Raw genomic sequence first — 13472 nt, forward strand, 5'->3', positions numbered from 1 at the left:
AGCAACATTTTCCCACCACAAGGTCAGCTCTGACTCTTATACTTAAATTGATGTATTTTCAGATAATGAAGTCTCTCTGTCAGAGATCAAGAAAAACTTTTTTCCATCAAGAAATGAGATGCTATCTATGAGTCTAGTATTTAAGAGGTACAGACACTGGTTTGCACATTTGACTGGATTGATCTTTGTACTGCCGATCAATTTATACATCACTGATACACTTCCAAGATGAGATGCTGAATGCAACCCAATATGATAACCCACTGGTCTGAAACTAGCTCACAGTTAAACTCAAAGTAATGGAATCATTGTTTCTTGCATTGGTTATACTTCCTACCATAAAGTGCTATGAAATACGATGCACCTGCCGCTGTGATGCTTTGATGAGCATATAAGAACAAAGCTATATCAGACTCTCTCCTCCAGCCAGTCTCTCTGTTTAGATTCACTTTGTGATCAAACGCACACCTTGTAACTTCACTTCATCGTCCTCACCAACAGCGACTTCCCCCCATTGCTCCAGGGATTTCACGAGCTCCTCCAGCTGTGCTGAATGACGGCCGTGTTTCATCCAAAAGGCTTCCGTCTGCAGTCGCAGGGCCTCTGCAGACACACAAAACAAGAGCAGAGTGCAATCATCATGCTAACTCTGGCTCTCTTTCACAAGTTCATGTAAACAGTTCAATGTTATGCACAATGTGATCATTTTGAATTTCTGCCTTAACTCTACAAGCCTGCCCTTCTCATTTAGGGCAAAACTACATCACAGTCTCAACTTAAAACAAAAAGATCCACTCGCACTGATTTGTTTTTTTAGCTATGAAAGGTTACTTTAAATACAATCCGCTTAATGGTAGGTTGCCCCACGGATTAAGAGTGAAAAAATAAATCGATAAAAGTAAATAATTACTGACAATTTACACTTCTGTTTTCCTACATTTCAGTATGATTAGTTACAAGGTTGTGCACTTGCTTGGGCAGGTTTAGACTTTATACTGTTTGTAGATCACAAAGACAACAGCACACAGAGAATGATTAACTTCTAATGAAATGTGACAGTAAGAATAATATTTAGGACGTGATTTTGTTAGTGTATAAATAATATTAGGTGTTTGTGCTATAATTTTATCCTTTTCATCAAGTGGACACTTAAAGACATTTTGTAAGGGAAAAAAAAATCAGTGCAAGCAATAATTTTCTTTTAAGCTTATGAAAAATGTAAGTCTGGCTTTTTGGAAGCCGCTTGCACCACTGTGTGATCTCTCTAAATCATATTGTAGGATATCAGTGAATGAGTATGATTTATCAGTCAACCAGTTATGTAAAACAGCCTTAAAGAGTGAACTGTCTGTTTGGGATGTATACCTAGGCCCCACCTCCATGATAACTGTCTTCTCAAAGACCTTATGTGATTTAGGGAAAGAGCTGAGTTACTGGAGGAATCAATGAACTTTAAAATTCGGAGTACAAAGAACTCTCCCAGAGAAATATGAGCAGTGGACTACTCATGACATGATTCTCCTGTTCTCTTCATCTTTCTTTCCTGTCTCTGCACTTCACTCCTCCCTCTCTGCCGTTTCTCTCCATTCTCCACCTTAATTCACTTTTCCTCTGTCTGTCTCTCTGTAAATCTCAGTGAAAGTTGATGGAGAGCATTATTGAAAAGGGATCAGATGTTTCTGCAACCTAACCTTCACACAGGTGCCTAGCATCGACGTCTGGAGTACCTGTTTGGCAGGCTGTTTTACTGGCTTAACAACATGCGCACAGAAGGCATCTCTATTAAAGTTTTATGGGGAGTTATGGAGTTATTTTGTTATCGACGGCATAAAATATCATTACATGCAAAGAATATTTTACTCTAGCCTACACAGAAACTAGAAAGTTTTGTCTCTAATAGAGTTCAAGCGCGTAGTTTACATACATTTTTGTTCTCTGCTCATCTACTTTTTCTCATTTCACGTTGATTTGTTGTGATAACTTTTGTTACTTTAGGAGGAAAATACAACTACCTGACAAAAGAGGAAAACAGACTAAGCTAAATTAAAAAGAAAAAAAAAGTCACATTACGGGACTCTGTGTGTCTCTCCGAGCTCTTACTTACTCACATTCACCACCCTTCATCTTTCTCGTTCTCGATCTCTCCTGGTGAGTGTTAAGCGAGTCATGTCAGGGGATTTGTGTGTGTCCTCCTTCATCGCCCCATTACTCCCCCTGGGGGGAGGGCGCCTCTGCTTCTCTCACCTCCAAGAATCTCCCCCAGCGTTGCTCTGATGTGCTCTGCTGCCTCTTGAAGAATCTCTTTGGTGACTGTCGTCACCGCGGACAATGCCCCATCATCCCCTGCGTCCTGCTGCCCGTCATGATGGACCACTCGCTGGATGCTGGACTCCAGAGCGTGGCACTCAGAGCTAGAAGAGGGAGAGGACGGGGGTGAAGGGGATATGGATGGCTGCCGGGGAAGGAGCAATGATCATGAGGCATTTGCATAAATACAACACTCTTTTTTGTGTCATGTGGGATGAACACACACACACACACACACACACACACACCTAAACGATCTCCCAAAATAATCTAGACATCAACATATGGTCTTCGTTGCCAAAGCCCATTGCACCTGTGTATATTTGTAGTTTTGCGTGCACATGTGCATAAGTATCCTAAATTTGAGCTGAACTGATCTGCAGACTGACCTGGTTCTGCTGGTCTGAATCTGAATTGCATTCACCTGTCTAGCAGTCCATTTCTCAGCAGTGTGAGCGAGAGCCTTTCGGCGCGATGCAGTCTCATGAGGTCTACATCGTCTCTCCAAAGCAGCAAGCTCTCACAAAGCTTCACCCTCTTCAGATACCTCGCCGTCTCCTCGGGCAACACGGTGTCATATCTGCAGCCACACAGCACCGGCACACACACTCCACCTGACGATTCTCTCTTCAGAAACCCAAAGACACACAGAAAGCACATGAAGCCAAAAAGAAGTTGAAAGTACAGCACGTTTGGATAAAAATGTAGAATCTGAATGCAGCATGTCAGGAAGCGTCTGATATCATATTTTTACCGAGTTAGCGGAATGCATATAGTGGAAATTACTGCATTTGATTCTACAGCGAGGTAATATTTTGTTTGATGTCGAAGTGAAGAATGGACATTTTATGCCCTGCTGCCACTCATCAGTTACATTTTTACCAAGGTAGTGTTTCAGTTTATACAAGCTGAGAGCGTTTTTTTTGTTTGTTTTTGTTTTTTTATATGTCCACGAAAACATGACTTGACATGGGAGAGAGAGAGAAACAGCCATAGCAAAGTTCTCAGTTTTAATTGGCAGTCTGGAAAGTTTGGGGCTATGGTCGAGTTTTGTAAACTAAGCAAAGGAGAAAATTTGCACAAACACTAGCGCTGTACTTGACACATTAACACAAATCAAACAACAATATGCAAAGATGGATATGCAGAAGGCATACTAAATGTGGTTAGTTTTTGAATGTGCTGTCAGTAGAAACATTGTCCTACTGCATGCTGCACACAAATGGAGGAGCCGGAAAATAATTAAATACATTGTGGACACTGGTCCACAATGATCAATCAGCTTCAAAGCAAAACAAGCATAACTAAGTCTTACATTTAAAAAAATGATTATCTTGGTTTTCATGTGAAGTATGACCCTGACGGTAAGCGCGTCATGGACAAAAGCAAAACAGTATGTCGGATGTGCCACGCAATGCTCAATTGGTGGGAACTAGTGCATTAGCGCAGTTAGCTTGTTAACGTGTTGACGCCGTCCAGCCCCACGCATGGGGCGATCCGCGGTAACTCGTTAACGGAGATTTGCGGCGTTATGGCGTTAAAGTCATTTTAACGAGATTAACGCTGACAGCACTAGTGGGAACACAACGAATATGACTGCACATTTACGCCGACGTCATCCTAGTGCAAAGACAAGTAGAAGCAGACAAAAACAACAAGCACGCATGCTACAAACTTTACTCGAGTCATTTCTCTGTAATAAACTCTCTTTTCCAAAGATGAGTTATTTCTCGATCAGATAGATTTATTTTATTCTATTATTTTGTTGTTTCAGCAACATTAAATTTAAAAACTGTACTTTTGAGTTAAAATATATATTTATAATTTTAATAAATGACAAATTAAAAAGGCAAGAACATTTTTTTTGTATCGAAAAAATATCGAACCGTGACACCAAAGTATCGAACCGAACCGTGAATTTTGTGTATCGTTGCACCCCTAATATACATACATATACACATACATATATATACATATACATACATATACATATATATACACATATACACATATATATACACACATACATACATACGTTTATTATATACATATAATATACAGTACTGTGCAAAAGTCTTGAGCCGCCACTTATTTCTTTATATTTTGCCTGGAAAACAGGAAGTACATGCGGTAATTTACTGAAACATGTGAAAGCATACATGACAACAGTATATAAGAACAAAGTTTGTAGAATTCTAATGAGCTCAAAGGTCAATATTTCTCGAATAGTTCTCCAAGCTTCTTTAAGGACATTCAAAGCTCTTCTTTGGATGTCCTCAAAGTTCTGTTTTGTTCGGATGTTTTGTTTTGTAAAGATGATCCCACACTGCTTCAGTAATATGAAGATCTGGGTTCTGGGGAGGCCAATCCATGACTGCATTCCACAGTGTGTTTTTCTATCCAGGTTCTTTGTTTGTTTGTTTGTTTTTACTGCACTGGCAGTGAGTTTGTGACCATTGTCAAGCTGAAAAACAATTTTGTTGCCAACCAAGTTTCACAGATTCAGTTAAATAAATGGGAACATAGTATGTGTTTTGCAACAGGCTGCTAGTGACAAAGTTCAATTCAAAACCAATTGTTTGCTGAGTTGTCCATTATGCGTAGACACAATATACATAGGTGCCTTTTTTATGCTTGAAGGATTCATAGGTCACTATGAGGTCCTGGAGAAAAACTGCTCAAGACCACTTTCGAAGTTACAATGAAGTCTGGCTCCTTGGAAACAAGATAGAAATAATGAGGGGCGACTCTAGAATTTTTCAGGGTAATATATAAACATGCAACACAAAGCACATGAACACAAACAGGTAGATATTTAAGTTACCTGGCTGAGGTGTAGAGCTAAGCACAGTGTTGCTGCTACAGTGTCAACATCTGGCTCAGGTCCACCTAAAACAGCATGGACGGGACCCTCTGATGCCTAAAAGAACAAAACAACCAAGTCAATGTATCCGTATCTTTTCATTTCAGTATGATTGGAAGGACATTATTGTGGGATACTCTGTCTCTTTATGTCCCAACCTAACAAAAGAACTGTGAAGCACTGTTTGATCTGCTAGCTGATATACACTATATAATGTACCAGCATCGAGCCAGCATGATTATGTTAGATGACTGCAGCATTTTGAAACCCAACAGTATGCATTAATAATGAAGTCACGGTGCTGCAAGGCTTAGCTCGTGCTTGAAAGAAAATGCTAGTAAATACGCACTACACTACTGGCAAAATCCATCATGGGAGCAAAGGATTAGTCGAAATTAGCAAGAATAACTTTTTCACTTCTAACTCAGAGTAACACGGTTTATCAGAGAAGTGATGACTTCCATTAATTTCTGCAAACAATGAGAACAAACACTCCTCATTTAGGTTAAGTGGACGCTAATGACAGCTCCATTACAGAGATTAAACATTCATCTCAGGGTGAAAAAGGCAGAAAATTATTTTTCCCCCTTCATTTGTTGACTGGGACACTTAGTAGAAGATCGTAATACAGCAGATGATTCATGAACTTATCTCTGGACATTTATGTATTTTTGTTAAAATTTGAAAAACTACACTTTTATTTAGCTGATTTAGCAGGAGACAATACAGCCTATTCACCTTTACCCTTGATTTAACAAAATCATCCTCAACCATTGAGCGCCCTCACTGGGTGCTCTTTCTATATGAGTCTTTAACATTTTATCTAAACATCAGTGCAGACAATCTGAATCACCACTAATGCAAGACACACCTGCACCCTACTCCAAATGGACTAGCAGTGCTACAATGAGAACAGAGTAAGCAAGGAAAGGTACCTTTACAACAACATCACTGGGAGCACGACAGTCTACCAGCTATCAAAGATCAGTAACCTTGAGGCCACCGTACCCTCCTCCCAACTTAACCGCCAGTCCACACATCTGCTCTTATATTTTTATGCTTTTATATTCGCAGGCTGATACTGATCTTTATAGTTAAAAACTGCTGCGTGTTTTTTAGTAGACTTCCAGTCTCTGTGTTATATGATAGTCAACGGCTGTCCTGGAATCAGTTAACACACTTACATTGTGATGGATTAGCACCCTCTTACCTTTCTGAGCTTTTAACTACGCATTCTTCTAATAGATGTTTAAGGTCAGCTGATCAGATGCTTCTGGGTGTTCCAAGAAGCAGACTAAAGCACAGAGGAGTCTGGGCCTTTGCTGTAGTTACAGCTAAACTTTAAAGTTTAAATTAGACCTCTCCTAAACACTCAACGCTTTTGCTTCATTTCTTGTTTGTTTTATGGTTTTTGCTTCATTTTTCTGCTCCGTTTTATTCATTTTAGTTGCACTTTACAGCACTTTAGTCAAGCCTTGTTGTGTTTTTTAAATGTGCTTATAAAATAATTGACTTGACTTTAGAAAATGGTCAGCACAACCAAACTCTCAAAGCACGTTAACTTGTTACTTTATCAGGTAATCCTGCTTTCATCTTGCAAGCTTAACAAACACTCAGCAAATCTGTTGACTTATCAAATACATAATGGAGTCCGGTAATTTAAGGGAGCTAAATGCCATAGTTAGACACATAAAGCACTGGTAATAGTGCATAAGGAATTGAGCCAGTGTCTTGTTTCTGTTCTTATGGCCTCGCCACTCAGGCCAGAGGGATAAATGAAATGAGGGGTGAGGTAATGAAAGAGCAACGCGCTCAGAGGGAGCGCAGAAAAAAAGATTTGAGGCTGCCTGATCATAAGAACGGAAGGAGTCTGGTTAGACTGGAGGAAGGAGGCCAAGGAGTTTAAGAAAGGCTTATCAAAATGAGGAGCTGTAATATAGTTGGTGAGTCAGAGGTGTAGAAGAGGTGCAGGAAAGGAGAAAAGGAAAAAATGGAAGCCAAACAGGTAGAAAATGTGATAGGAAAGACAGAGAGGGGAGGGGCAGCGGGGAGTGCAATTTAAGAGGTAAAACGGAGGGAGGAAGTATCACAAAGAGGAAATAAAATAAGAAGCAGAAAGAGTACAGAATGTGTGCGAGGCAGAGAAAGATGGGGGGACGGGCTCTCCTGCCCGTTCCTTCATAGCAGGGAGGGCATCAAAATAAATCAATAGTAGATAGCCAGAGAAAAGGAAGTGATGCATTAGCAGGAGAAAAGGCCGATGTCTGTTCGACTGCAATAGGAGAACAGTGGTGTGCGCGCACATGTGTACTGGCCATCTGATACCTTTCAATCTGAGTGCTCTCTTTCTCTCCTCCTCGCCTTTCTGAGCTGCCATATTCCAATCCTCTCCCTTCCTTTAGGTTTATGACAGTTTTGTGAAAATACATAAGTCATTTAGATGAACAGCTGCTATGATTTTATTTTATTTTTTGCTTAAATAAATATTAAATGTAAAAAATACAAAATTCATTATTGTATTTGCTCTCAGCAAAAACTGAAATAGAATAATAAAAAAATGCTCCCTCTAAAAGTTGTGAGACACTTAAACAACCTAATTCAACCTAAAATAATTAAAAATATATAATAAATGTTTAAACCTGCGGTTTTGCAATCATTGGGCCACCCGGTCCTTCATTGTGCTAAATTAGAAATATCTATTAATCATTATTGGAGTCTCAACTTCCACCTGAATCGTCCGTCTGTAGAACAAACTGCAGAACAGCTATGATGATTTCCTCTTAATATAGAAATAATGTAAAAAGTACACACAGAGAACAGCTGCTTCTTGGTGTGAGGTCGTACCACTGCGCCGTAGTGATGTTTACATGATGTACATCCCTAAATTTCCATACACGACGCATCATCTCAACCTGACATCTTGGTCACATATCTGAGGAACATCTTGCAGCATAATTCATAAAATTTCTGCTGGAAAAAAAAGGAAAATAACAGAAATATTTGTGTGTAACAAATTAAAATGCTCACTAGACAAAAGAGAAAATAGGATCACAACCCTAATTAAAAAGTTCCAGTTCACGAGATATTGGATTTCAATGCTAACTTTCAATTAGGAGTTTCTATAAAACCTTGAAAGTTACTAATTTTTGACTGAAGCTGTGGTCTGTCATCCATCCATCTATCGGCTTATCTAAGTCAGAGTCACAGAGTTTATCCCAGCTGTCATTGGGCAAGACATCGGTACACTCTGTTCAGGTCACCACTCCATCACAGGAGCAACACAGAGAGAAATTCACACTCAAATTCACACCTAGAATCACCTGTTAACCTGACAAGTGTGCTTTTAGACTGTGGAAGGAAGCCGGAGTACCCGGAGAGAACCCTCAAAGCGCAACAAGAACACACAAACTCCACACAGAAAGGCCCCTGTGGTGCTGACCGATTAATTGTGTCATCTTTGCCACCAAACAATGTATATGCTCAATAAAACACTGCAAAAGGCTGCCTGAGTTGCAATGAATAAGAAAAGTCAATTTATGCATGGACCATGCATTCACGCAGACACGCTAGTGAACATTAGGCTACTATGCTCACAGCAAAATCTGCTTTTTTGCAAATATATCCTCATTCCAATGCTTAAAAGTGTTATCACGCATCCATATTTCTGACATCACACAGGTCTAGCGGTTTATTTAATTAGATAGATAGATGTCTCAACAACAAAATCTATGTAATATTCTAAATAATTCTAAATAATTAAAGAGAGAAAATGACAAACGTTAGAACATTCCAACATACAAAGTTTCAAAATGACCTGTTTCTGAATGAAGGAGCAAACAAAGCCAATTAAAGCAGTCCTACAATGCTGTTTTTTTGTGGGTACATGTGTGATAGTGTACAGATTGAGAAAGACAGATGCGCGAAGCACACTCAGCATGCCGCTTTAGCTCGATGCCAAATGTTGTAAGAGTGAAGGAGTTAGAGCCGTGGAGCTTCACAGAGCAAATCTGAGTGAGACGGAAAGATGGCTTCAGTAAGTTTTAAGAGCCAACATAATTAGAGGTATTGCTGTTCTGGACCACAGCCATGCAGAGAGTGGAGAGAAAGCAGGATGAGGGGAATGACAGAGACGAGAGCGTGGTCAGCAAAAGACTGAATCATCAAAGTTTACATTAGAGAGCTACGAGAGAGAGAGGGATAAAGTGCCCTCACACACAATTTGTATGTATGTGCATTTGTGTGCGAGAGAGAACTGAGGAATGGCCGTTAATCGTGACATGTGTTATACCTTATCTCGATCCTACGTGACACTCATCAGTCGCCCCCTCTTATCACTCAATTACCTTGCTGTGCTCTGATCTGCGGATTTGCCTCTTTGAGCTTTTCTTCTCCCCAGATAAAAGGTCTTAAACACGCCTTAAAATTTCATCCCAGACAGGCTTGCATTGTGCTGACAGACAGCCGTTTACACAGATAAGTGAAATATTCTAAGTATTGTACGGTGGGTGAGAAATGCTGCAACCATGCATGTTGGGTTACAACAACAATCGGCATCCATAACAACATATTTTCTCTGGTATTCCCTTAACTAGAAATCACTTTGTTCATATCTTTTTATTACGGCCTATCGCAGACACCTATATGCAATTACTGTAATGACCAGGAAATATCAAGATTGAGATTTTTCTCTGAAATATTTATCTCAGCTTTGACGTGCATCAGCAAGCTCAGACAATTATGTACATTACCCTGTTACATTATTCCTGAAGACACACACACACACACACACACACACACACACACACAGTCTTTATCTGCTGATGAAAAATATGCTTGAGGGCAGCTACTAAATGGGCCATGATGTGAGGCTGTTTTCTCAACGTATAGGATGTTTAAGAGAGGATTGTGAGAAAAAAAATATTAACTTTAAGACTAAAAAACTGCTCTGTTTTGGTTTAGTATGTGCTCATGTGTGAATGCCAATCAAGTCCTCTCTGACTGTGTGGTGGGTGTTTTCCTTCCCCTCCAATGAAAATAAGGAGCAACATAGCAAAACTAAAAGTATTAAAGTCATATTTCAGTACATGGTGTACAGTAGAGCATCTGACACAGACAGATATTTCTGATCACCCCCTGGCACTGACAGGTTCCTGGACATTGTAAACAAATGATGCTAAGCGTTGCCAAAATATAATGTCCCAAGTGTAGCAGAGACAGTATTAACTAGAAATAAATACCCTTTTTGTTTAGTGTGTTTGTGTGTATAGGGGGATGGAGACACACACACACAGACACTAGGGTCTCTTAAGCACATGCCCAAAAGCAGTTTTAGGGTCCCCTATGACCTCAAGGCATGTAGACCACATATCTGCTACAACATAGGCTGCATGTGCCCCTGAATACAACATAATGCTTCACAGATGCTCTACGTTCATTTGATCCGTATAAATTAAGCTGTTTAGTATTTGCATGAGGCTTTTTTGACAGTGTGCGAAGAGATATTCAGCTCTGGATCAAATGCAAATTATGAGTCAGTATCTGCAGAGCAGCCAGATAGCAGGGAAGGACAGCCTCCGGCTAAACTTGTTGATGTCACGCCTTCCCCTCATTAGAAATCTCCTCATTCAAATTCACACACTGGTGTTCCTGTAAACACAACGTGCTTATTGTATTGGACCAAACACGCCGTTCTTTTCCTTTTGTACTGTCATACTGGCGATCTACAGGTGCTTTGGGGGGTGGGCATGGGGGGGGGGGGGAGGCGGGAAGACCGAGGGGACGTGAGAGGCGTTTGCCGTGCGCTTTTCCAGCAACAGGAACGCAGCCTGTAGCACAGCAGTAGCAGCTTTCCCGTCATGGTCTCATTCATTATACCCGCAACCTGGTGTTAACGCCGCTGAAGGCTCTTAACTCACCCCGAGTCTGCTCTGGACCCTCCGCAAATACTCTTCCATGTCGGCCTGCGTCGCTACGGCGCTGTTGCAGATCTCTCCATAGACCAAGTTTCGGCAATAAGGCAGCTGATGTGGGCTTGTGTTTTTTCTCCCCCCTCTCTCCTCGCTTCCGAGTCCCCCGCTGCGCTCGCACTGCAGCACTCGCTGCTGCCGCGAGAGACGTCGGTCCTCCCCTTCTCAACGGGGCGAACCCACAACACCGAGCAGTGGGTGTGACGGTAGGAAGAGGAGATCCGACGGAGGCGCGCTCGGTGATTCAGCCGCGCACCCTGCGGTGGTAGGAGCCCCCCTCCCCGCCCTTCGTCTTTCTCCCCCGCTCAACCCCTCCTCCCCGCGCACATTAACACATCCCTATCCTATCCCATACAGCCTCAGATGAGACCATACTGAATTTAGTGAGTGATGAGTGCAGCCTAGCGCTCCAGCTTTACGTTACAGCACGCTGCTGGTTTGGCTCTATTCTTAATTTGAGGATATTCACACTTGTGGTGCACAGGGGACGAAAAATGCCGCAATATGATAAAAAACCACAGCCAAAGAGCACCGCAGTACCTTTCTGGTACGGGCGTGCTTTCACAGGAAGCACTTTAATTAACCTGAAAGATGTCCCTGTGAGTAACAGCCGTCTCTCCTACACACACACACACACACACAATCACATAGGAAGCCAGCCAATCCTGAAACTTTAATATTTAAAAGAGATCGTTTATCATTGGTTCATTGTGCCAGTGGGTTTAACTCTTTAGCCCCCCCCATTTAGTTTCTGATAAATCGACTACGCTCAGATTAATTTAGGATCTTGAAAGGAAATTATAAACTAAAAGTAATAAAAGGTCACAACATTAACATCCTTGATACTTTTTCACTTATTGAGCTTTGGCTTCATTTGCCAGTTTGTGAAAAACAACTGAAAACTCATGCTATAGTGTACCAATGCCAAATCTTGTTTGTGATAAGAGTAACGAAAATGGAATGATAACCAAATAAATCAGCATGGACTGTGCTTATTTTCTTATAACAGGCCATTAAAGGACAAAAAGCAAACTGGCTGGTGTATCACTACATTAGAGACAATGCCCCATATAATGCACAAATGTTTGTGTGTGTGTGTGTGTGTGTGAGAGAGAGAGAGAGAGAGAGAGAGTGTGTGTCTTTTTCACATGGCTTTTAGCTCAAATACCACATTTATTGGAATCCATGGTGGCCTAACTGTATTAATGCAGCAGGCACTATGAGCACTACTGTGAGCATCTTGCTTCTCCATTTGTGGTGAAAGCAGTAATACTCTGCTCTAAATGGAAGCTCTCTTAGAGCACTGTCCCTGCAGAAAGCCAAGAGGGCTCCTACAATATTCAGATCGGATCTAATCAATTCAAAATAAAACTTGTTGTTTTCTGAGAAACAAAAAGCAACCAAAGAGAGAGAGAGAGAGAGAGAGAGAGAGAGAGAGAGAGAGAGAGAGAGAGAGATAGATAGATAGATAGATAGATAGATACAAGCCCCTCTGATAAATTTAACGAACACTGAGGTTAGTAACTCACAGTGCAGTTACAAAGAGAAAGTTAACAGTCAGTTTTCTCAATGCAATTATTATCAGGCATAATTTAGTCATGATGATATTGACGATGATATTCATCTTATGAATAATATTCATCATCATCAGTCAGCAAGGTCAGGTGAGAAAACCTTCTGAAGAAAAGGGCTACAAAAACAAGGGAATCTGTATTAGTTTGCTTTTGTGACTAACAGAAGAACAACACCTCAGTATGAGGATGATCCTAAGAAGGAAGAAGAATGTGAGAGAAGGTCACTTCAGCACAGATCAGCTTCACAGACAGTTCGTTAATGACAACGTTTAGTGGTCTATGCCCTGCCATCTATCTCTATCTCTCGCTCTCTCTCTTGATATATATATATATATATATATATATATATATATATATATATATTTCAAACAAAAATATTAACTCCAAGAAAGGTTTGTGGTTCCTTCCCTTCAAGGCTTTTCTACATGAAGATATGTGAAAAACGATGAAGGGTAAGGTGCAAAAGGTCACCAAAAGCCTTAAATATTGAGTTTCCCCTGTTGCTGAATTGTCAGTGGAAATAGATTTTCTTTATTTATTTTTTTAACATTTACATATACATAACTTTTCCCCCTTCATTGTGAACAAGCCGTAATGGCAGAGTGTGGTCCTGTGTCTGGGAATGTCCAAGGAGTTACAGTAACTTTCACAAAAACAGAGAAGCGTGAGCAGGCACAGACTACACCTGAGCAGTATATTGTCACTGTCCTGCTCTAGCCTGTAACTGCCATCTTTATTTGCAGGAACAATTTATAATATTTC

At 40.7% G+C, this 13472-nt stretch overlaps 1 protein-coding gene across 9 annotated transcripts in view; it reads right to left on the bottom strand.

Moving 5' to 3' along the window:
* The window catches only part of LOC100711299 (serine-rich adhesin for platelets), a 44853-nt gene extending 33426 nt beyond the window's left edge, over nucleotides 1–11427 (bottom strand). For 4 of the 9 annotated variants that reach the window (XM_013271901.3, XM_013271900.3, XM_013271899.3 and 1 more), the window contains exons 1-5: nucleotides 11086–11425; nucleotides 5132–5227; nucleotides 2732–2934; nucleotides 2245–2411; nucleotides 469–603 (exon numbers count right to left, since the gene is read on the bottom strand). In XM_013271901.3, coding sequence (XP_013127355.1) covers nucleotides 469–603; nucleotides 2245–2411; nucleotides 2732–2934; nucleotides 5132–5227; nucleotides 11086–11124 — 640 coding nt within the window. In that variant the 5' untranslated portion in view covers nucleotides 11125–11425. The other 5 variants (XR_002063908.2, XM_005452026.4, XM_019365319.2 and 2 more) reach the window with 5 other exon arrangements.
* Between the last annotated feature and the right edge of the window lie 2045 nt (nucleotides 11428–13472).

Source organism: Oreochromis niloticus, linkage group LG12 (genome assembly GCF_001858045.2).
Source record: "Oreochromis niloticus isolate F11D_XX linkage group LG12, O_niloticus_UMD_NMBU, whole genome shotgun sequence".
Taxonomy (NCBI): domain Eukaryota; kingdom Metazoa; phylum Chordata; class Actinopteri; order Cichliformes; family Cichlidae; genus Oreochromis; species Oreochromis niloticus.